Source organism: Cataglyphis hispanica, chromosome 11 (genome assembly GCF_021464435.1).
Source record: "Cataglyphis hispanica isolate Lineage 1 chromosome 11, ULB_Chis1_1.0, whole genome shotgun sequence".
NCBI lineage: Eukaryota > Metazoa > Arthropoda > Insecta > Hymenoptera > Formicidae > Cataglyphis > Cataglyphis hispanica.
Window position 1 is genome coordinate 3067273 of NC_065964.1, and position 25905 is coordinate 3093177.

The 25905-nt window shown below is 36.8% G+C and overlaps 1 protein-coding gene, 1 long non-coding RNA gene and 1 other non-coding gene across 4 annotated transcripts in view; 2 read left to right on the plus strand and 1 right to left on the minus strand.

Annotated features, from left to right (window-relative positions):
* LOC126852771 (uncharacterized) overlaps nt 1–25905 on the minus strand; it is a 242475-nt gene that overhangs the window by 87316 nt on the left and 129254 nt on the right. The gene's annotated exons all lie outside the window — the stretch shown is intronic.
* Trnak-cuu (transfer RNA lysine (anticodon CUU)) lies at nt 10750–10822 on the plus strand. Its single transcript has one exon. It is a non-coding gene; the product is annotated as a tRNA-Lys (tRNA).
* Nucleotides 14655–25905, plus strand: part of LOC126852728 (uncharacterized) — a 72471-nt gene continuing 61220 nt past the window's right edge. Inside the window, exon 1 of the mRNA XM_050597826.1 lies at nt 14655–16933. Within this exon, the coding sequence (XP_050453783.1) occupies nt 15820–16933 (1114 nt within the window). The 5' untranslated portion in view covers nt 14655–15819. The remainder of the gene's footprint in view (nt 16934–25905) is intronic.

Sequence of the window (25905 nt, forward strand, 5' to 3'; positions counted from 1 at the left end):
TAACTTTATATCGCATTCCAATAGATAAGAGACTTGCATTTGCATTTGCGGAGTATCGTGAAAATGTTTTATGATTGCACGTAAGAATATCTAATTTGAAAATATTCAAGCAAGAGGAACAGAGAAAAATATCTTCCTTTAATTTTATTCATAAAAGCGCACTGGCTTGCACATGGAATATTGTCGATATATGTGTTTATGGCGCGAGTTACTCTCTTTGCGAGCAGAGAAATGCGTTCTCTTAATACAATGATTGCATAAAATCATCACTATGTTATTCAGCATCAGATGGCACTATTTAATTAAATTTCCAATTCAGATATTATATTATTTAATAACAAGAATCTTATTTCTCTAATTTCTAAATTCATCAATTAATATTTCTTTAGATACTGGTTTAATGTATACATATGCAAATTATCTTATTTTTGCTCATTAATTTCTTCCTCGTGAATCACTTGACGCGAGAGAACATGTCATCGACGATCATTCCTCTCGATTGCTCTTCTCTCTCTCTCTCTCTCTCTCTCTCTCTCTCTCTCTCTCTCGCGTGTTGATAAAATAAAGTATATAAATTTGCACGATATAAATTCGCCGAACGCATTAAGACACGTACAGCCTAGCCAAAGAATAATTGATCAATAGCTCTTATAGCATTAACTCACTTTATATAGATATGAACGATTGCTCGGCCATTCGTGAACTATTAAAAAGTCCACGACTGGGACCACCCAGACATATCAAACTATTCATATTTATTACTTCCGCGTGTCTAAACATATCTTTTTTTAAACTAAAATATTTAATATTTTTTTTTATCCAGGAAATTAAATATTCAATTATCAATAATCGACAAGTATTTAGGTTTATTCGCGGAAGCTTGTTTAAAAGTAATTATTCTTGAAGAAGTACAAATGAACATTGATACACCCTATACATAGAGTTTAGTTTGCCATAGTTAGGATTAACTGGCGACACTAAGAACGTCGCGATGATGGGACCGGCTGGGTCTTCACGACGCCTCTCGGCCAGATGTCATTACACCCGGTCTAATGCGGTTTCCATTGGATTTAACGCTTGTATGAATTGAACGGGATCAGCTCATTCCGCGGTTCGCTATTCTTAGCCGCCGCTCATCGAGAAGCAAAAGCGCCGACAAGCAGCAACGAATCGTAATTTTCCGCGGTGGACCAATATGGTGACATGAAAATAAAAGGAGGAACTGCGACGGAGGTTCTCGATCGTTGATAGAAGATCGCGTGATCCGTTTTATAGCGTCATTAAAAATCACTAATGCTGGAATACCAGAAGCTTCTCGACGAACGTCGTAATCGCCTGCGCGTTGCGATCACAAAATTGCCGTAGCATCAAAATTTTTTTGATTTTTGCATAATAGACGTTAATTAAATAAATCAAGAAACCACTATAAAAATATTTCGAGCTGATTAAAAATTCATCAAATATGCTATATTTATTTTAAAAAATCTAAACACATAACAATTAAAATAATGTAACTTTTTATTAAACATTTTGCTACCTGCTGTATTCTTCGAGATTTTTTTTTTATTATGATGATCTCTGTTTTTCTTAGCTATCGTTTATTAAAAATATTTTTTTAACAATTATTATTAGCAATTATTGTCATTATTATTTCATATAATATATAAGAAATTTTATATTATTTTTTTAAATATTTTTTATGTATACAAAATTTTTATGATTATTGATTTATATGATAAACAATTTGCATATATTGGTAAACATCTGTATCACCTAGTATAGCGTACTGGTAGTATGTTGCTCTTGAGGAATATTGATTTAAAGTAAAATGTGAAACCTGTTGCACCGGATATTTTGCTACTTGCAAAATCTTACGCAGTTTAGTACATAATTTAACAACATGCAGTGGGGTAATTTTCAACGTACGCACGTACTCGATTTCAATAACCGTCGATCAAAAGATGATAAAGTCTCGCCCAAGCGAATGGTCAATGAGCATTATTAAAGTGCTGACGGACGATTAAATTTCATTTACTTAATCTGCATAAACAAGTCAGCATATATATATATATATATATATATATATATATATATATATATATATATATATATATATATATATATATATATTTATATATATTATAATGATCAAATTTCCATATTTTATAAAGATAATCGAAGAATCTACTTCCATTCCTGTCGTTTTTGGAGAAAAATTCTCATTATTTATCATTAATAGAATCATTTATATTTTGCATCAATATTTTTCATTTCTTTAATTAAAAAAGTTGGCAGAAGAAAATATTATTGTCTCCCTCTCGTAATAAATATAAAAAAAATTTTATTTTTCTTTGATTATACTTTGGTCCAGACAAACAGTTTTAACAATTAATTAAACTACACTCTCATTATTATATCGATATCAAATTTATATACATAATCCTTAATCAATATAAGAGAATTTTTTCAAAGAAAGAAATTAATTTAGAAAAATGAAGCGAATGTCATCCAATAAATATGCCGATAAATGAATATAATAATAGAAAGTAAACTTAAAACAATCATTAAACATTGCATGCGCGAAATGATTAATCATAAATTAGTGCCTCCAAGATGTAGCGTGCAAACGAGGTGGGTGGTTACATGCAAATCGCCGTGGCCGCACGTTACGAGCATGATGTTGGACGCACTTGACTTTAATAATCGTCGATCGGTCGGCGATAAATCGCCGATCGGTCGGTGAGAATCGAGACGCACTCTTCGATGTCCAATCAAGCCCGAGTTGAGCCTAATTTAGAAACTGCGACGTATAACAACGATCCGCGGCCCGCGGCAACGCAAATTCGGCGGGCTCCGGCTCTTGAAGCGCGGTCCAGGGTGTACCTAGAAATTACGAGTGTGTATCTCCGAATGCATCTACCTGCAATGGCCTCGCCCTCCAATTTAACGGCGCATCAATTTGTCATTTAAGCCCTCGGATTGTACTCCATGGGTCCAGCCTCATCGCAAAATGCGCGCCTCATCTCGCTTATTTAATATCTTTAACCCCACGCCCGCGCGTGAATTATCTCAAAGCTTTACGATGGTAACTTTATTGCATTTCTGCATAAATATTAACTCTTTGAAACGATGAGAAAAATGTTACGTACCTTATGTATTATCAAAATATATATTATATTTTACATCTATTTAAATTATTAAAATACGCTTTGATAGATTTATTAGAGTTCTCTAATTCGTATTGTGACGTAATTACATGATTATATAAATAACATGGTAAAATAAGAGAGCTATAATTGTTAAACAGACCGACACCTCGCTAAAGCAACTTGATCGATAGAGATATATACGGCTACGAGTTCAAAAATTAGATACTATGATTCATCGCCGTAGGATGACTATTGCCCTTGCAGATTGGTAGCAACATACGTCATGATAATTTAAATAAATGCTTATCGCTCGAGCTTCATTTATCATCAACGTCCGGAAAGACCCACCGGGATCGCAACAACAATGCCTCGCATTGCCGATTATTTGTCGTTATTATTACCTCAAGATTTCGTTCGGTACAAGGTCCCTAATACAGGTTTGATCGGTAATCAATCGGCATCACGGTGGAAAGCTACGGTTAACGAGCGGATCTCGTAATTCTCGCGAGATAAACTTTCCTAACGAATCGTCCCAATAAATCCTAAGTTCCACGGCTCGCCGTTGAAAGAACCCTAAATCCGGCGCAGAGCGTAACGTGCGCCCGCACGTAAGTCGAGGGGGGCGGGGGAGGGAAACGTAAGCCGATCGATGGTGGAGGTGTCGTCTGCCGGCGCTACCACGTCGACCACGGGTTAGGGACCACGTTCCTTTTAATGATGCATTAGTGTCGTGTTTTGACACGAAAGAGCGGTAACCGGCGGAGGTCGCATTCCTCCCTCCGCCTTTTTTCTTCTTTGTCCACCGCCGCGAGACCGGCTTTAATTTCACGCACACGGTCCTCCTCCTCCCTCTCTCGTGTCGCTGTTGCTCCCGATGTCAAGAGTCCGTAGGAAGATTTCGGTGAACCACTTAACGTCTCGACCACGTAACCTTCAATTAATCAATCTCCGACCGTTGAACCGAGATTGTATTTGGACAGCGATGTGATCTCCGCATCGGGATTTATACAGGCTATTAAAAGTCTTTGGAAAATAGAAAACTACTTTTTGTAATATATCAAATTAAAGCGGAGCAATATTTTTCCAGATTGAAGCTAATTATATGCATATATAAATAAAGATGATAGCTTTTCCTCGATAGCTTTCTTTCTCTGTTTTTTTTTCTCGGAGAAATTTTAATCTGTTTTCCAAAGAGCCACTGCTCAAAATAATTCTAAACGAAAAGAAATATAAAAATATATCACGCAATATTTAAAATATAGTATAAAAAAATCTTATTGGAAGAAATAGAGAGAGAGAGAGAGAGAGAGAGAAATATTTTATAAAACATACGCGTTTTGTTAAAGAAACAACGCGATAATAAATCAAAGTATCGAATAGAGCGTAATGCGGATGAGAAGATTGGTATTGAAGACAACATATCGTCGAAAGGAAACATTGAGAGAGGTATTTTTATCGCGTATCATATATTTAACGTTGAACGTGTTAAATATACAGTTCAGTTCTGAACTCAATCAAAGGTAGATCATTCGATTACCTGTTACGGAGAGATTAAGCGCGGACTTAGGAGCGTTGATCCGGGAAATCGGTGTACATGATCCTTATCAGAGAACTGCGTCCGACTAGAAAAATCTAACCCAATGTGAGGCGCCCTACGGTTTGGTACGTGCCGTGTCTCTCTCCCCTCTTGCCCCGCAATCATCCCCCGAAAAGAGTTGACGGGTACCCCAAGCGCACACCTAGCGCGCCTCGACAATAGACACACAGGGGCATTTATAATGAGCGGCTCGAGTGTGAGGGTTTTATTTTCTCCTCCCTTCCTCGCCCTTCGACCTCCTTTTCCCCTCTTCCTTTCCGTCCCCGCCCATCTGTTTCTGAAGCTAATATACGTGAGGCTGGTCCCGAGCGCGGCGCTATCTTTGCATACATTAATCACGGACGAAGGGGTTGGCACGGGAATTGTTTCTTCTGCGGCGATCGCGTGGGTCACTCCCGGGTCTTCTCCCCTTCGGCGACAGTTCCGATGCCCTTTTATCCTGGGAAATTCTATACCTATCCCGGAATGCCGAATTGAACCGCATTTAGAGGCGACTGGGCGATATTCTTCCAGATCTTAAGATCCGAGAGGCTGATCTTATCCGACGCAAGACATTTTTGTAGATTCGAAGATCGGCGGAAGGGATTTCGTATCCTGAAGAAAGTCGTGTAACTAAACCGCGAATAAAGATATGCTTAAAAATGTTTATTTATCAATACGTATGGCATTAAATTTATTACAATATTTATTATCAAAAGTTTGAAAAATATTTTAGAGGGATACAAATTTATCCGTGCAAGAAGATCTCGCACTGCACTTGAATATATCAATTTATAATGTATACATATACTATTATCGATTTTTAAAACTTCGTTATCTAGTCAATTGAAATGAAACGAGGATGAGGATCAGAGTAAAGAGATATAATTTAAATCCCGAGAGGCTAATTCGAAAATTCTTGCGGCACCCGCGGTCATATAGCGACACAGCGTTAGCCGGTCGACCCGATTGACCGATCGCTTTCATCCATCATAGGTCGCGAGGGAAGCCGAGGACCGAACAATATCTGATTTCGACCTGTGTGGCGTTTATGGGACGCGTTGGGCATCCTAGCTTCCCGGGGTCTCGACAACTCGGGTGGTGTGGCACCGAGGCCACCCCTTTTAGATTCTTTCCAAAGACGCGCGACAACTTCTGATTCTTTACGACACCCCGGTTCTATTCAATAGGATCGTCTGGGGCTTAACAATGTAAACACTCGCACACGCAAGTGTTGGATATAATCAAGCTAACTTTATGGCGCTCATCAGAGCAAGTGACACGTGGCACGTTCCTCAAATTCTTTATATCTCTTAAACGGATCAAATATTTATTAAAAGAAAAAAAAAGATAGAATAGAATTAAAATAAAAATTTCGTGATTTTCTTCTTCTTAAGCGCAAAGCATTCAGATCTCAAAAAGTGTGAGATATATTGTAACATGTTCTTTGTTAGAAAATATTTGTATTATCTATACGAAACATTTCTCTGGTAAACGTATTGCGACAAACTTGCGAGAAAAGAAACACGCGAGAAGAAAATAATCAAGATGAATTAGTGCTGCGGGCGTTTATTCTGAGATGATGATTTCCGAGTAGCATCGCAATCGCGTAAATCGAGCACGAAGATACGAAGTCTTCCCATTATAATGACCATGATTAAGGCTCGATAATCATAAAGCATTGATATATGATGCGTGATCTTAACTATATTAATGGCTTTATTCGAGAATGCGCACCGGGCGTGAAAGAGAAACTTAAGAATGAATTAGGGATTAGATGCGAGATCAGTATAATTATATCTAAAGTGATCATAAACAATCGATATGATCGATATGGTACGAAAGGACTATAAGAGAGAGTTTCGATGGAAGATAATTCTCCGAGTTCGTTTCTTATACGCGCGACTATTACAATTGTGAAATTTTTCTCCGATAAACACACTGAAAAAAAAATTATTAACTTGACTAAATACATTCAATTAATCATTACTTTTTTTTGTATTCTTTAAATTAAAATATTCAGATATTTAAGTCAAATATACGTCATGTTAGATTTATCGTATATATCGTATTTGACTTAAATATTTAAATATGTCAATTAAAGAAATACAAAGAAATAGTAATTAGTTGGACAAATTTAATCAAATTAACAATTTTTTTTCTTACTTTACTATAATTACCATAAATCTCTGTATGAATCATTATTGCATAATTTTGGCGCTACAAATTTTTTTTTTATTTATGTTTTTCTTTTTTTCACACTATGCATTAAAACATAAATTGCTTTAAGCCTCCGTTTTCCTCTTTTTGAATAATTGCTAATATTTGATCGAAAAGCATATGCTTAAAATTCCATAGATCTTATCTTAGCTAATAATAAGAAGCTGCCTATCATCTTGGCTTTATAATTTTTATAGTGATATGCAAATTCGAGAAACTCGTATGAGTAGCTAATGAATTTATTTCCCTAAAAGCTTTTGACGCGTAAATCGATCAGAAAAGATGATTTATGAAAGATTCATAAATACACTACTATATTTAAACCAATAAAATATTCGAGCGTAAATTCTCTCTGCATAAAATTTCCCTAAAATAAAATTTCCAACGAGAAAATCAATTTAGATAAAAAGTAAAAAAATATATTGTTTTATGTAAAAAAATTTAAATTATATTTTTTTCCAAAGGTGTATCTACGGGTACTGAAATATCTAAAGACATGTGAGCGAAAGTGGCCGTAAAACATCGGATCGTTTAATTGTGCCGGGATATTTGCCTTGCGTAGGAAACGGGGCCGACGGTCCCTTATCAAAAAAATCGGGCGAGGATAATCAGTTAAGGGGTTAATCTTCTTACTCGGGTATGCATGCCCCGTTCGGACTTCAAAGTCGCGCAGGTGAACCGACCGCGTAATCACTGTTATTACGATAATCGTTTATTACGAGCGAATAGAAATAAAAATCGCGCCTCGAGCACATTGAATTACGCTCATCCACCTCGCTCTCGTACGTACATACGCTTAGCCTACGTAGTACTCTACGTCTATACGAGGGCCCTTTTAACCATTTACCAGCAAAGGGGCCCTCGGCAACCGTTCACGAAGGGCGCCTCTTTTTATCTTCCTCGAATTGCACCCTGCTTGTCTTCCTCGCTTAACCAAGATTTTCAATTAATAACAACATTTTATTCGCAAACAATGTCTGGTAGGCTTAGTGTTTGATAGTATGTAAAAAACGATAATTTATATCAATTTATGAAAGTGAAATTACTTTATTAAAAACGTAATCAGAAAATTCTTTCAACATTTGGATGATGAACGAAATAGTTTCACAGAGAGAACAAAATATTTTTAATGAGAAATTTAAGGATTATGTTTACGATATAATCTGACCTATTTAATCAAAATATGTATAATTATTAAAATTATTTGATCAATAAAATAAATCAATAAAATAAATAAATATTTCTTTAGCTCATTATTTTTAGATTTTTTTTTAAATAAATATTTAAATTTAATATTTAAATAATATTTAAATAATATTTAATTTTAAATAAAATTATAAAAATCTACCTAATTATAAATAACTAATATATCATAATTATCAAAATTATCATTCAATAATCCATAAACATATGAATGTGAACATACGTCGATATTAATATGCACACTCGTTACATTAAGGAAACTTTATTGCCAGGTATGCCGGTCGCTACTATGTTTATCTTTAGCTTGTGAAAAAAAAGTCCTAATTACCGATGCTGAAAAAGAGATTTATTAGCGCGCGCATTACGTTGAATGTTATCAAGATGCTTTCGCATCGTTACATATCGCCATCTAATTATAAAATCTCACAGACATATATTGCTTCTTTTTATTGATGAAAACGATGACACGTGAAAACGTTCGTAATCTGAAGAGAAATATAAAATGTCACATTTCGCGCTATTATATAATATATACTTATATGTTACTCTTATTAAATGTACTTCCTATGTTATTCGCGTTGCTTATATATAATGCGAATAATTAATATGCTCAGAAATACAGCGCATAATTATCACGAAGTTATAGAAATATCTCATGGAATTTTTATTTATTTATGTTTATATTATCAGAAAATATTAATAAAAAATATCGTAGATCTCTCTAACTCTAAACTGTCGATTATAATTACGAAGCATGGTATAGCCAGTAAAAAATACGCGACGAGATGCCTCGATTGGTTTAAATTATCCTTCGATTATTCGCAACCGGGGGATGAGGCGGGACATCCACCCCATCGCCTCCGTTCGTTGCATACACACACACACACAACGACGTCTCCTTGTTGCATTTTATTTCGTTCTTGCTCTCCTCTTTTATCATATTCCCTCTCTTCTTCCTTCTTTCTCGCTTGTCCATCCTCTCTTATAAGCCGCGTCGGACGGCGTCTTCGGCTGGAAATCAGGGATGCGATAAGCAAACACTCTCTATACCCGCGCACCGCTCTATTATTAAACTATAAAATCTCGGCACTCTTCATTGGCGCAGAAACCCTCGTGAACGTCATTGAATTATCCTCCCCGGAAGAACAAATCGAGAACTGTGGACGAAATTTAATTAACACTCGCATAAAATTTGATCACTTTGTAAAGATTTATGGATGTACTTGTGAGTACAATACTTTTACGAGAACTTGTGTATCGTTTGCGTTGCTCGTCTGTGCAATTAATATCTCTCGATTAATGTCACAAGAGTTTATTTAGAATTAAAATTGTCAAATTTAAAATTAACATTGGAAACTTTTTATATATTTAAAATATATTATGAACTCTTGTATATATATATATATATATATATATATATATTTCTCTTAATTATTTTTGAATTATAAATTACCGTTTATACTCATTATTTTTTATCGCTCATAATTTTTTTAAGTATATGATATATAATTAATATATATTAAAAAAAAAATTGAATCAAGGAATACTTTTATAAGTAGATCTTTTCGATCAATTGTGTATTGGCATATAATTTGCATAAATTTGATACCACGCCAATGTATTTGTCTGCCCCTCTTGTGACTTATTCTTTTGCTGCCTGATCATGCCATTATATTCAAACGTCCGTTAGCGCCGATGATTATAATATCATCCCAACGAAAAACCCTTGGGCTTATTATAATGCATAAGCAATGACGCCCCTGCAATTAAGTGATCCTGGTTCGTATGGAACGATAATCTGTCGAAGGAAAACGCAACACACAGACATAGAAATCATGGAAAATTTGTGTAAAATGACTGAGTTTCGATGCATCATAAATTTTCAAAAACGTATTCATTTATAACATAAATGAATCATTAGAAGCGATACATTTGTGTCCCATTAGAAATTGCATCATAATGATTATATCTTATTTATTTAATATATATTTATACATATCTGTATTATTCATGTATATGTGTGCAAAAGTATGAATGTAAAATATGTAATGTTAAATTAATAAATTAAATCTAAAAAATAATACGGGAAATTATTATAAATACAATCTACGACATCTGTAACATTATTAACACGATTTTTCGGATCTTAACGAATCGATAATTCTGCTACGCCCTATGTAAATCATAAGGGATAAAGGCAACTTGTTCTTATGCTGCTCTTATCACTAACAAAGTTATCCAAGCTCTTTCATACAAACGTAAAATATAATATCTAGATTTTGATATGAGTAAGATTTATTTTAAATTTATAAATATTTTTTATTATATACAGAGTGTCCCAGATTATTTGGGACAATACTCGTATGTAGATAGAGCGGACCAAACTGAGTCGAAAAGTCCTCTATCATTTTTTTGTATAACGCTTAATAAAAGAATTATTATTGAGTCTGATCAATCATCGCTGATATTTAGCCGGGCGCACGTCAGTGAGCCGCGCTGTAACAGCTGATCGCTCACGCACACTACCAAGCGCGTATATAATGGGATTGTAGGATAAATTTTTCTTTTCTTTATTAAAAAACTCGCTTTTATAAGCAACAAGCCCGGCTAGCTCAGTCGGTAGAGCATGAGACTCTTAATCTCAGGGTCGTGGGTTCGAGCCCCACGTTGGGCGAATTATTTTTGCTTTCGAATTCCATTGTATCTATTATTTGTACAATCTGTCACATTTTATCCGAGATAAGGTAGACAAAAGGTTTTTCACGACTTACATGCTCTAATAACACACGTAGTTTAGCTATATCATTTTGTAAAGATTAGATATCTTTTTTACAACATTATTCAGGAACAGTCTAATTTGGAGCTGATTTTTTCCAATAATTTTTAAATTTTCGTAACAGAGCTAGAAATTTTATTAAAATATAATTTATTTAAAGTTTTTTGTATTTTATATCTCACAATATAATTTTCGTACGCGGAAATATTGTATGTGCATCTCAATATAATTATGAGAATAACACGTGTCCATTCTTGGCTCTGTTCGAGATTAAAAAATAAATAAATTTATTGCACTATATTTCACTTATCTCACCATTTCATTTACCTATCTATCCTCTCCCCCGCACAGTATCCAGAACTCTCATTGGTATTTGCGCAGCTGCGATCAATGACTTTCTAGAGAGCAACAGCGATCATTAATATTTATTAAGAGAACGAAAAATTGTGTCTATCTATCCATTACACTGTGTCTGATACAACATTCAATTCTCGCCATTATGCATATATTATGTAAATAGATTTACGTGACTCATCTCAATTTTATCTGACACATAAATTGCAACTTAATAAATTTTAATATTCGCCACTTTTATCGCTCTATCTTAATAAACACGTGCGATAAAAGTTTATGAGGAGCAACTTTTTTTATAACGGATGATGCAAAGACTTTCTTGGTGGAAAAATTTCTTTCTTTCAAATTTTTACAAAAGTGTTATCTGTCTTTTTTCTATACATTGTTCTAGGAACAAAGGAAGCACGTATCAATAGTGCCACTCAATCTCTAAGGAGCTTTCTTAAAATTGTTTCCTGAGGTTCATTGTTAAATTTCTTTTAGAGAGACTTGTCAGAGATCCATCCATTTTCATGAGTAACTCGATATCGTTATCTTCAAAAAGACATTTCCCAACTCATTCAGAAACAATTAGGGAATCTATAACTGCACGAATACCTTTCATGTATTTGCAACAGCATCTTTATGGTTTCTTTGTAAATTTTCTTTTGTCGAATCGTCAAATATATTTTAGGTCTACATTTCTTTTTTAAATTCTTATTATCTTGCCAATTAAAGAATTTAAAATTCCGTTAAGGAGAGACCCAAGGAAAATTAAAAGCGAAGAATAATATTCTAGTATTTATGTGTATTATTATCTCTGTACTTTTATTCATCGTTTTACTCCGATCTTGAAAAATTGTGCTCCAAAATATAGAGTAACGTTGAAAAACTCCCGTGGACTATGTGATATATAAAAATGTCAGAGTGGAGACTGAAAAATGTTAGCTTGTCTTAATCTTCGATATATTTCTTGGAAAACTTTCTGTCGCAGGTCACTCGGGGCTCGTTTATTTCATTTTTTCCGCTATCTGGACGCCTTTCGTATCTTCTCGTATTTATGAGTAACGCGGTAAGAACGATTTTAAATGACTTACCGTCGTGTTCAAAGACCAACAAGTGAATCGCAAAGTATTGTAAGACGAGTAATTGCGTAAGACGAGTACCACCAGAATGGAAAATTCTCTCTTTTTCTATCGCAGAGAAGAAACATTGTCTCTTGAGATATCTCAGATATATAAGATCATCTATAAGATATTTTCAAGATTATTTAACATTCTTTTTTAATCGACGATATATAATCACATTTTACTTCAACACTTATTAAGTAAAACTTTATTATCGCATATATTTATGTATATTCTAAAAATTAAAAAATTGCGACAAACGACGATTAACAAAATTCTATTATCGAAAGAAAATAAATTCTAGCTCTCGATTCTTAATCGTGAATCGCGCGCACACGAAAATATCCAGTCATTTTCATGACTTATATCAAGCTTCTTTCGTGTACAAGATATACTCATAGGAAATGTAACGCTCAATTATAAAAAAAGTGGAAGACACGGGCATCGGAAATGCGTTCGTCGTATTGCATGACGAGAGGTATCTTTCCATTATCTTCCAACGTACTTTCACGCTTACAGCGAGGAAGCGCGCGCGTAAGAAGCAGACATTTCCACTTTTGGAATCGACGAGTTTTCTCCAAGTGAGGGAAGAATCAGTACATATGTATATCGTCTCGCTTTTTTTTATCGATCGCGGGTGTGCTTTTACGCGAAGCGATTTAATTTAGCTTAATTCATAAATCACTGGATAGTCTCGAAGTCATGCGAGAGAGAAAGAGAGACCGGGGCAATCTCTGTAATTAAATAGAGAATATATTTTCAATTTTAATTGAATTAAAAATTGATTGGTTAACTTCAATTCTAATTAAATTTTAATGATTAACTTCAATTTAAATGATCTGCTTTGTGTTTCCAGAAACTTCAAGCATATCGTTTAATCCGGGTGACTTTTGATCCCAAATAAGAGAGGAAGAATGGGAAGAAGACGAAGCCGCAGGAAGCGAGTAGCGACAGCAACATCTGATCATATTGTCCCGCGCGTGTGCCGGTTGATGTAAAAGAAACGTCAAAACTCACCTTATTAAAAGAAGGTGAAAGGTAACGGCAGGGAAGGCACAGAAAAAAGAAGATGGGAAAAGAGTGGGAAGAAATTCTAACATGAGCGTGTTATTTACTTTTTGAGGTTCGCAGGTGTTCACATCATTCACGTCCCTTGTCGCTGATTATTCTCTTCTTCCAAACAGCGAGCAGCGACGAAAGTAGTAGCTCCTGCTCGTTCTCTTATTCCGCGATTTGTACAAAAGAGAAATAGAGAACACGTTGTTCACGTTACTGCGCTAGACCTGGGATAGATTAAATGGATTAAAGGACGATCTGCGGTCGAAGAGAAAAGAGCGGAATGAAAGAAGAGAAGAAAGATAGACGAGAGAAGAAGTCGGGACAAGCGAGCTGCCGAGAGGAAGAGGAAGAATAAAACAGAGATAGGGATAAGTCTTTTAACGCAGAGAAGAAGAAGAGGAAGAAGAGATTCTATTCAGCTCGTGAGAGAAGAAGAAGAGGGGATAGAAAAAGCTGCGGCGCGTGGTGGTAGCGATGGTAGTGGTGGCTCCGACTATGGTGGTGGTCATGGTGATGGTGGTGGTGGTGGTGGTGGTGGTGGTGGTGGCGGCGCGGTAGCGAACATACGTCCAGAGCGAGCGTCCAGATCTGTCGCGTGCTGCCGTGGAATGGGACGGAAGCGGGACAGGCAGCGAGACGACGATACCAAGCGGAACGGGACGACGACGATCTTGACGCGACGAAACAAGACAAAACGGAACGACGATAGTGACAACGACGGTTACTAACTAACTCGGCCGGCTCTTTCAGCCGGTGAGCGCGTGATGGGATGAAACGGATGCTGCCGCTGCTACGACGGGCACGTTTGTTGAGTAGAGCCAGCCGGGTCGTGTGTCCCACTCGTAGTATAGTGTTGGTGGTTTCACTCTCGGAGGCTGCTGCCTCCACCGCCGTCGCCGCCGGCCGTCGCCGTTGCCGCCGCCGCCGCGCCGGTTCGGTCTCTCTATACGAGAGCGAACCAAGGAGCGTGCCCGAACCCGGCGAGCCGGGGAAGAGAACCGCGCCACTCGTTCAGTAGTTTCTCGGACGCCGCACCGGCATCATCCGACCCTGCGAGATAACCCCAGGCGCGCGCGAACACCCCGGCCGCGACCCCCCTGTGACAATTGCGTGTGTGGTACGCGTGGTCCGCGGCGGCTCCCCTCCCCCCACCCCACGCCACCGCCCCCTTCGGTCCCCCTCGATACATGAACACGCGAGATCGCCTCGCTCCTCGAATATCGTTCACCTTCGAAAAAGATCGGTACGCAAAACGCCGAGGAGTTAAAAATATTTTTCGAGTATTTTTTTTTAAGGATGTTTGTCGGAGCACGTGATCGGTTGTACACATCAATTTCGATTTTCATCCCTTGGCTGTCGTGTGAATTGGTGGAAGTTCGTGACAGGAGTATTCTATCGTGAGATGTCGATTAAAAAAGAAGGAGGGCTTATGTTCTTTCTGCGAATGGTGATAACTAATCGTGAAGCAGTGCTAGTGCGTTACGTGGGGATCTACTAGCGCCGATTCTTTTAAAGAGAAGATTGTTCCGTGCGTGAAAATCGAAAAAAAAAAAAACCAAAATCGGTGAGACATATTATCGGAAAGAATCCGGCGGAGAAGAAAAGAGAGAGAGGAGAAAGGGAGAGAAAGAGAGAGAGAAACCCGTTAAGTGAGGTAACGCGTGTCGAGTCTCGCCGATTAATAGCAACGTGAGAGAGAGAGAGAGAGAGAGAGAGAGAGAGAGAGAGAGAGAGAGAGAGAGACAAGGACCGAGCGAGGTAGTCGAAAGTAACCGGTAACGTCAACCTGCATACCGCGACAAAACCGTTTAAAAGAAGATCGGCCACGCCGATCATCGTCGCCGAGAGAGCCGATCGAATCAATTCACTACCAGGATCATTCGCAGTGTATCGAGTATCCTCGATCCTATATTCTTGGACGAGAGACACGATCTATTTTCTCGATCGGCTTTATTCATTAAAATTCACGAGATAGTACCGTCGATTTGAGATCGTCCCGGGACTTGACAATCAGCTGGATCGCGACGCGATATCGTCACTGACGCGCGATCGGCGATAACCGACATAATGCAAGAGTGCCGAAAACGCGAGAACGATGCATGGACGGTAACGGTAAAGCGACAGCCGGATCCCTTATTCATCGCGAACCACGTCTCACCGAGGCACCGTCTTCCGAGGACGGAAGTGAGCGGAAATCGGCTGTGATGCCAGCTGGCAGCGCGCGCGGCCTTCATCGATACCGTATTGACGACCACGAGGAGGGCGATAACGAAGACGACGATAAATCTCGATCGGCGATAAACTATCCTACGAGAAACTATTACCACGCGGCTAAGGTGGAGGAGAGCAAAGAGACAAGTGTCGGATGAGACCGTCATGCCCGCTGAGGTTGACACGGGCGGGCATTGGGTGCTGCACTGTGATTCCCGTGCCGATCGCCCGATTCGCGTGTCGATTTTCCCGAGACTTCCTAGAATCGACCAGGACCGAGGACCGAGAAGGAGAGTCCTTCAAGATCGGCGAGAACAGATCGAAATTGGCGCGAGAGAAGCGCGGCTGACGTCGGATCACCGTGACGGGAAATCACTCTCTGTTCTCGATTCATCATCCGTAAGGATTCCGAGAATCGGCGACCGGGAGAAGAAGGTCCTCTCAACAGATCGGGCATCGCAGTCATTACTTCGGAGACGAAGAGGAGACGGTCTCCTAGCGTATCTCGCGACGAGGGAATCTTCGCCGGCGATCGAGAATGCTCGCGAGCGTTTCCCGGTCACGTGGAAGTCACAGGAGAGCGAGGAGAAAGAGCGAGTGGAATCGCGGCTACGCGACATCGAGACGAAACAATCTGACCCCACGATAGCGGCCTCGATCGCAGGGCGTCGAAGTCTCCAGGATCGATCGCAGACGAGACACGCGCGGTCCGCGGTCCACGATAGGAAGAATCTCGATGCTTATCCGGGAAGGACGAGGATAACGGAAGAAAGTCCTCTTCTCTCTAGTCACCGTTCGCGTACTCGCTCGAATGAGGATGATCTCCAGGATGTTGAGGGACGTTTCGGCGAGCGACTTGACGAGAACGCGCGTTTGGGAGGACGTGATGAACGCTCGGAGACGGAGCGGATGGAAAGGCTGGGCCAGAACAGGAAGAGGATCGGAAACTGGCGCGCGTATCGCGTCCGCTCGTTCCTTCAACTGGCCTTTCTTCTCTTCCTCGTCGCCTTCGGGCGATGCGGACTCGGCTCGTCGGGTGTGATTAAGTTCAGTGCGAGACCGACCGCGAGTGTTCTCGGCTTCGGCGCGTTTATTCGTGCAGTGAGTGCAGGCACGATCGATCTGACCGGCGACGCGGGCACTCGCGCCGAAAGATCGGCCAATCTCTCGCACATCACCGGGGCCTCGCGAAAGATACAGATGTACATTAAAAATCGTCATCTACAAATCCTGCCGGACGGCACGGTCAACGGCTCCAATGACGATACCTCTGATTACAGTGAGTATTTTCTCATACTATCTCGCTCGATAATTAATCATAATTATTATCTCTGAGAAATCATCAGTTAATTAACGTACTCTAATTCGCATTTAAATAATATAATATCTTTATCGATTCTGAGAAAATATTAAGACTTATGTTATAAAATTAAAATCTCAAATGCTAGAATATATCATGAAAATTAGAGAGAGATATTTATTGTAATTAAAATTATTATAGAATTATTAAGCTTTGAAATTAATATTCTGATTTTTAATTTCAAACGTTTAATATTGTTATTTAAAACGAATTTTTGAAAAAATATTTAGACACTGATCAGCTGATCGCAGCTTGACATTCCTATTATTAAATTTACGAAACACACGTTATTTTATTTAGAAGAATCAAAAATATTAATCGCCATCTCGCAAACAACGTTTCACACTTGATTTCAAGTTCTAAAGGTCACTTTCAGACAATCTATAATTCATGATAAGATTCAAGATATCTATCTATAAAGAATTTGATATTCTATTTTTTTTCCCTTTATCCGAACATCTTTAATTAAACACCTTGCAATCGATTTTTCTAAAACAGCATCAGTTCTTTAACGGGTGTAGAATTTCAATCCGGAGTAATCGTCATTCAAGAGACTCGTGCTGTCTGTGATTAATGAATGTGTAATCAAATATTATCCTTGGACCGCGTCGGGTTCTCTATTCGATGCTAATTTTGTACGATATATTTGTCCATTCACGATATTCATTCGACACTGAAAGATCCTTCGACACTCGGCGTCATTTGATTTTTTATCGGCGTTCTAATTCGTCGGCGTGCCTCTTATCTTTACGCGATGACTTTATCTGAGGCTTTATTTGACGGCGCGTTTCAACACTTCATTTAGATTCTCGAAAATTTCGCAAACTAAGCGTGCCTGCCGAGCAATTAATCTCGTCGTTTCTACTCCGAAAAATTAAATCGAGATGAAACGCTGCCTCTGTCGCATATACAGTAACACTGTGCGGATGATTGAACAAATTCAATTTGATTTCGCCGCGTTTCATATAAACAATAATATAATTTCCACAATTTCTATAACATAATAAGAATGATAAATATATTTATAGACAGTTTAAATGACAATCTATATGAATATATATATCTGATTAAAAAATCGTGAAATATATAATCGACAGTCTATTTTCCTCTAAATTATTTAGAGGTTTTTTAGATTAAATTAAATTATTAAATTAATTATTTAGATTAAAATATATTTATAATATATTTATAATAAATTATATATTTTAATTATTTATAATATATTTATAATAAATTTATGTTAATTAAATTGACTGAGGTTACTTCGATATTAAAAGCACAGTGTAAAAAAAAAAAAAATACTGGCGAAAAGGACAGTTCCACTGTACACTAAATCAGTAAGACCGACGATCTAAGAATATCGTTCTCGTAACTAGACCACAATGACCTTTGCTGAAACTTTTCTCGTTTAACCGCTAAGAAGTGCCATTTTATTTGCAATCTCGCGTATTTGTTTGTTCGTATGAAATTGAGTTAAGGGAGAATGAAATTGGGTTAAGGCAAAGTACACGTGCAACTGAAGTCTCTATCTAAAGTTAAACTTTGAGCGAAGTTCTGCTAATGAGAAAACTTTAATAGAACTGCTCACCTTATCTAAAGTTCTCCGTATACTCTGTACACTGACAATAAAAAACAGTGTCATATTCACTATTAATTAAGAAAATATATTACATTAAATTTGATTTAACAAAGTAAAAATTAAAAGAGCTATACATATTAAATACATATTGGAAAATATTATTCCATGTTTTAAATTTTATATACAATTATAATTATAAATATATAAATATAATCACATAATATTATATACTATTTCATGTGATAAAATACATTGTAAAAATTATTTTCGTAGAATTGATATAATAATAATAAAATTATGTATATCATTAACCAAGTATAAAATTAGCATTCACCTGATCTGCGTCATTAAATGCCATTTTATCAGCGGCAAAACGAGCCTTTTAAACAATTTATTATCATAAAGATTCTTAAAAGATTCGAAAAAATCTCAAAGCAGCAGAAACTGATATGTCAATTTTTCCATCGCTATCTATATAATTACAATTATCGGTCATAAAAATAAAATTAACAAAATTCAAATATGCTACTGTCAATCGCGCACAATCAAAACTTATGTATCGATTACTATAACTAATAGAAAAAAATTTTTTATTAACTATCATCAGAATTCGGAAAAGATGCAGATATGCAGAGTCCTTCGTGTTCTTGAATAGAATGCCAAGGAGCATTGAACGCATATAAATACGACATCGCTGACGCATTTTTGCCCAGCTTAATTAGTCGTCCGCGGGCACATGATCGGCATTTACATAAATCACGTAACCGGCGGCGCGCTTTGGCCGCGATAAGTTATCCCGTAGGCATCCATTCCTCTTCGCCGTTTCCGCGCATCATTCGCCGGGCAAATCAATGAACTATCTGGTTCCAGCGCACGTTTACTTGTTTACCGTCTAATTGCTTTCTTTGCGTAATGCTGCGTGAGTACGCGCCTAAAGTGACCGAGACGACGAGTATCGTTGCTTGGAAGCCACCCAAAACCGATGTGATGCCGACGATAACGACGACGACGACGACGACGACAAGGAACGTCCTCGGTACTCGGTGCAACTACTTTAATGTCAGTCCCGGATAATTGGAGTTATACATTCCGTGCGATCGCGCCGCGACATCAGGCTACGTCGCCCCGTCCGGAACAATCATCGAGGAATTCAACTGGTAGAATCTTCGTTCGTCTTCCTTACTAAGAGACACTTTAGTTAGGAATGTCGATAGCATCCGCGATCGGGTAATCGACGCGCGGAACGAAGTAAGCGGATGATTTTCTCGTTTACGGATTCGTGTACATGTATTTTTCGATAATAATACGGCGATGTTGTCTGCAATACGGCGCAATCAATAATAAAACGAAACGTAACTCGATCGAGGAAATAAATATTCATCGACTGTTGTCGAATAATATCAGGAGAAAAGGAGAAAAAAAGAATGCGAAATGAGTGTGTTGATCGGAAAGCGCGATATAACTGTAAAACATGTTTCTACTCTGTTTTTACGTCTTTTTTAAAATGAAAATAACAATGAATATATATGAGAATTTAAATAAATCCTATTAAAAGAATCCGCTACGTAAAAATAACACGTAAATATAGAGAAAAAAAAAATTTATATCGGGAATTTTATTAAAAATCAATGTACAATTTATAAAATATTGAATTTTATAAATTACTTTGAAAAAAAAAAATTATCTCTATATTAATTAATGTGTACTAATGATACGCGTTAAATCTTTCAAAATTAAAACTGCTTCACTTTCACTAACTGAGAAAGGCTCTTCCAAAGAAAGAAAGAAACAAGAATAAGAGGAGCAATAAATCTATTTGATAATGACAGAAGTTTCAAAGAGATCTGGTGCTTCAGATAACAGTATTATTAACGAAGAAGACGCGATAATAAATTAAGCAATGTCGGAAATACTTCTTGCAAGATGACCCACATTGGCATTGGATAAACTTTTCGACTCATTCACGAAACTTTGTGAATGATAACGAGAATAACGTCGCGATTCTGTGTGATAAATATAGTAATAAGCGTGGAGATAAAAGATTTCGCCAACATTAGGAAAAAATGTTTTTTTTCTTAAATTATAATTAACTCGTGCTTTTAATGACGTTTCCCTAAAAATAAGAAATAAAATCTAAAATTAGCTTTTTGATGAGATTTATGGATTTCAGAGTGCATCAGAGATTTAATTCTATAGGAGAAATGCCTGACTGTTAACGAGTTTCTAATGTCTAGGATGGTAACCCTATCCTTATTTATTAATGGAAATTATAAATTTCTACAGTGTCATTATTTAAATATTACGTACCGTACGTATCTTTATGCTCGTTGCAATATCATTTTTCTCCCTTTTCTATCGATCTTGTATACTTCCGTGTTGTTATTAAATGAGCAATGTTAGTTAAAAGTTCGTTATTCACGATTTATTTTCATTCATAAACATTATTTTACGAGCAAATGACATCATAGATTTGCATACGTTATTTATAAACAAGAACCGGGTAACCGGTTAGAGCGTAGCTATCTGGAAACCTTGAAGAAGTCCTTGATAGAGTGCAAAAACGATAGTACAGATAATCCAGAATTCTGCCCTAAAGCGCGAAACGAGTTAGACGATATCTTGTTTTGAACTCGATTTAAAAGGATGCAAGTATGTAATAATTACCGGACATTTTAAACTCGATTTGTCGAGCTGCATCGACATTAAGATCTTTAAGCGACGACGGCTTGAAGAACGGAAATCTCGCACCTGATCCGGCAAAATTCTGAATTATCGTGGCTGCTGACAAATGCTCGAAAATATATGTAGCCGTAACATACAAAGCCATACTCGACTGTGCGTATTTTATTTTCATTCCTGTTTCAATCCGCGACTTTTGGCTTGTAAGTCAATTCTTGAGATGATTACACATTTAATTGAATATATTAATATCGCATCGAATACTTCACGTAAGCGTGACGTCTATTCTTTTTGATAATTTTTTAAATTATTTACAGATGTATGCAACATATTGTATATACAATATTGATAAAAGAAGCGGCAATATTTTGTGTAATGTTTATGTGGCAAATTAAAAATTAATACAATTGTGATTGCATCTATTTATTAATATATTTATTAAATGAAATATATAATAAGATATATCTCACCCATCGGCAACTTTGCCGATGAAGTCTCAAAAGAGAGAGAGAGAGAGAGAGAGAAAGGCAGCCCCAAAGTAAGATTCAATTTCCTTACTCCACATTAGAAATTTACTACGCTAGCTATCACGGTTATCCTTTTATAAACTTCGCCGACGTATCGCGGGTGGTCAAGCCGAAGCCGTCGGCTAGACAGGGCCTGAGAAGACGGCTGTGTAAGAGCAAAAGGTGCGCGGCGAAACTATTAATATGGGAGCACGAAAGCTAATGGCGCCGCTTGCATGTACGAAAGGGGTTCATTTAATGTTTCGGTCCAAAACTCTTTTCGCGATGACGGGTCGAGCGCCTTTGAGTCTTAGATCGCGATATGAAGATACGAGATTCATATCGCGATTTAGCGAACGTAACTAAAATCTGCTTATGAATAAATACTTCTTCCTCCAAGATTGAATTAAAAATTGTGCGTCAAAAATCGCATCGTAACAAATCAAGTCGTACATTTAGCGTATATAATTCTCTATTACAGCTTCATTGCGGTTCCTCAAACAACACACAAGCAAAAAAACATTTCAGCATTTATAGCAGTCATTTATTGTTTTATTTATTTCATTCTATTTTATTCCTTAAGCGTTTTTAATTTTTATTATCTAATTATTTTCTAAATTTAAATCAAATAATAATTTTTAATTCAAAACTTAAAACTTAAAACTATATATTGATTAAAACTTTAATAATAAAATTTATAGAGAATAACAAATCTAAAATTATTGAAAATTTTCAAAAGAAGCTTCTAATACAATTAATCTTTACAAGTGATTATGTATAATAGCCTAATCAAGATAGAAATATTTTTACCAAAAATGATATAAGTGAATAATTATGATAGACATAAATATATAATAGATATGATTGATATGAGTATTGAATTAATATAAATGACAAAAGTAATTTCAAAGCATCAATGTATTAGTAAAATTAGAAACTTCCTTCAATGATGAAATAGATATTTTAATTAAAATTTAAAGAAGGAAAATTATTCAAAAAAAAAAAAAAATTAAATAAAAATGTAAAGTAAGAAAAAAATATACTTATTTTGCATTAGTATGCTACGCGCAATTTCTGCGTGAGAAACATAATCGGAACAAGCTTTCGACTACGCTTCAAACAAGCTTGTCGGCAAACCGGTGAAAAATTGGGGTTCCTCATCGACGATTTTTATTCTCGCTGTACGGCACGCGCGTTTATCCGCTTCATTAGTAACGCGCTGAAGGATAACGATAATAAATGATTTCCTTAAGAAGTCGGGATGAATCCGATGATTAACGGGAAGAGCCAGTATTAGCGCTAAATCAATTTCAGTCAATCGATTACGTTGAGAATGCTTATTTCTCTCATATGCAAATCTTTTCAGCGATAAATCGATACTCCAGACGATCCCATAATGAGATTAAACTAAGATATCCATCTTGAAATTATCGCGCATCCATGTTGCTGGTCGATTTCTCACGGTGTCATTTAAAAAACCGCGTTTTATGATATATTCGGAGATAAAAATTTATAAGCTATCGTCAAGTACATTTGAATCATGAAATAATGTGAATGGAAATTAGAAATGAAACGGAATCTGTAAAATTTTATTTAGGAAAAATAAGAAGAAATATTATAATTATTCTTTCTTATTCTTACAATTTTTTTGTCTCATATAATGAATCGCATGTCGCGTCTACTGAAACAATAATTGCAACATTATAACGACCGATGTGACGACTTGAAAAAAGAAAGCTGCTTCACGCTACCTTGTCCGCGCAACAGCGACTCGATTCGGTATCACTGGCAACGGCCGTGTTCTTTCTTTTTTTCCCAACGGCAACATTTCGTTCAGGTTCAAGTGCTGGTCTCATCAGAGACCAAGAAAGGGAGACTGCGCTCTCTCGCGTGTCTCCCGCACTTCCTTGTTACGGTCGTAAACCGCAAGCAGACCACCCGATTCGAGACGTCGAACGTAATTATGAGCGACGACGCGGTTGCGTGCAATTAATACGCGATAAATTTCATATAAGCGACGTCGTCTTTTTGGCTTCGAGTCCGCAAAACGAATAAAGCGGGAATTACAAACTAAAACTCTACGTCACGCTGCGTGGAATGCGTATACGCTAAATCGCGAAATTAGTATTCGCCTCATCCAACTCGGATATGCTTCCGTCAGAAGCAGATTATATTTAATATATATTTTCTCTCTCTTATATATCAAGTTGCAGCAACGCTAACGAGATACAAGTATAACTTTTTTGCTCTAAATGTTATCGAGAATGTATAAAAGATGCAAAAATACGTATAATTAAGGAATCTAATGTCTTGCAAAATGTTTTCACGCGCGAATATTTTAAATATTTTAATTTTTAATATTTTAATATAAATTATATCAATAAATTCTTTCATTGATACACTCTTGCATAATTATTTAATATATAAGAGTTCGTAATCTATATGTATTAGATCGTAATTTATATGTAATATAATTTACAATATCGTAATATCTTGTATGCAAATTGCAAAAATAAAAACTCCGTAAATGGTAATAAATTTCCCCTAAGCACAAAATTAATGATTTCCATTAACAATATTATATTAATAATATAATATTATATTAATTGCTCTCTTTATATTATTATTGATATGCAGCAAGAGTATCAATTTAAATTTTATTACCGCAATTAAATAGAGATGTAATGAAATGGAGATATGCGTGATATTAAATGCAGCATTAGAAATAATCGTTGCAGCAGTCTAATTAGAAAAAAGATCAAATTGACATTTTTACAAAAAAAAAAAAGAGAGATAAAGAGAAAAGATGTGAGAGAACGAAAATCGAGGGTAAGAGTAACTATAGATTTGAGAGCGACACGAATAAAACTCGAGAACCCCTGCAGCTGCGTAGCACTTAGCTCCCAATGGCACACGTAGCATGCTGCGCGGTTGATTAACCCGGTGCTTTTAATTGAAATATCCCGGACGTAGGTAACTCAAACGAACGTTAAAGGAATGCTGACGCAGCCGTTTAATCACGATCACGTGCTGTTGTACTCTCATAAGCGGATAGAATTTCTTCTTCTCGCTCTTTTTTTTTTAAGGGCGTGAAAGAGACGATCCGAGAACGAATAAAATTACAATGATAATGTCTCTTAATATATTAATTAATATTCATTTTATATCCCGTTCTTCTCAAAAGGATGATGGAATAAAATTCCGAGAAAACAAGTTGCAGCACGAGATAAAGCATGTGTAATTAAGATGTTCGCGAATCCATACATATATTTGATTTCTTATCTCCAACTGATATGACTATCGCGTGCGAGAAGATTGCCGTGAAATTGCTATTAAGTAATTTGAGGTACACGAGCAATGCCGAAACTCAAACAGAAAGAGAGAGAGAGAGAGAGAGAGAAGCAAAGATAGAGTATTAAAATATAATATTACACGCACGATTAACAAACTACGACGATTCGCGAGCTTCAACGGAAAATTTTCACGATATAAGATATCTTCCAGATTACTGTACTAATTACCGGAATTATATTATTTTTCATCTATTGCCAAACGCTTGCGATATGCGTTATATAGGAACGCCGGTTCCGCCTGTACGTTATCAGCTGTTACGCCCGAGTGAGTAAAGCTCCTATATGCATGCTCGCGCACGTGGGAGTGAGATATCTCACTTGCGCGACGAAAGCTATTTTGATTAACGGTAAATTCGCGATTGTATCGAATCGCAAACCGTGGCGCCGGAAGGCGCCGGATTTATCTCGACGCTGCCAATTAATAAGAAATACGAACGGCCGATTAGATGCCCAAATTAGCCGATTTTATGCGTGTGCAATTAGCAAACCGGTAATCATCCTTCGATAATCGCTGTTTCAATGTCAGAAAATGCGCGGTTTTCTGACATATGCATGTCATTAAGACTGTACCTCGAATGCTCGTCGGTAATCGACAGCTCGTAATTATACCATCATCCGCTCGTTACCTGACGCGAAGTGAAATAATAATCATCTTCTATCGACGCGTTAAGTTTTGCATAAAAATAATTATCGTCCATTAATTATCGTTTCGGTTATGCAGATTAGCGTACGAGATCTCTACGTCGGATTGCAACGAACGAGTCATAGTTGAAT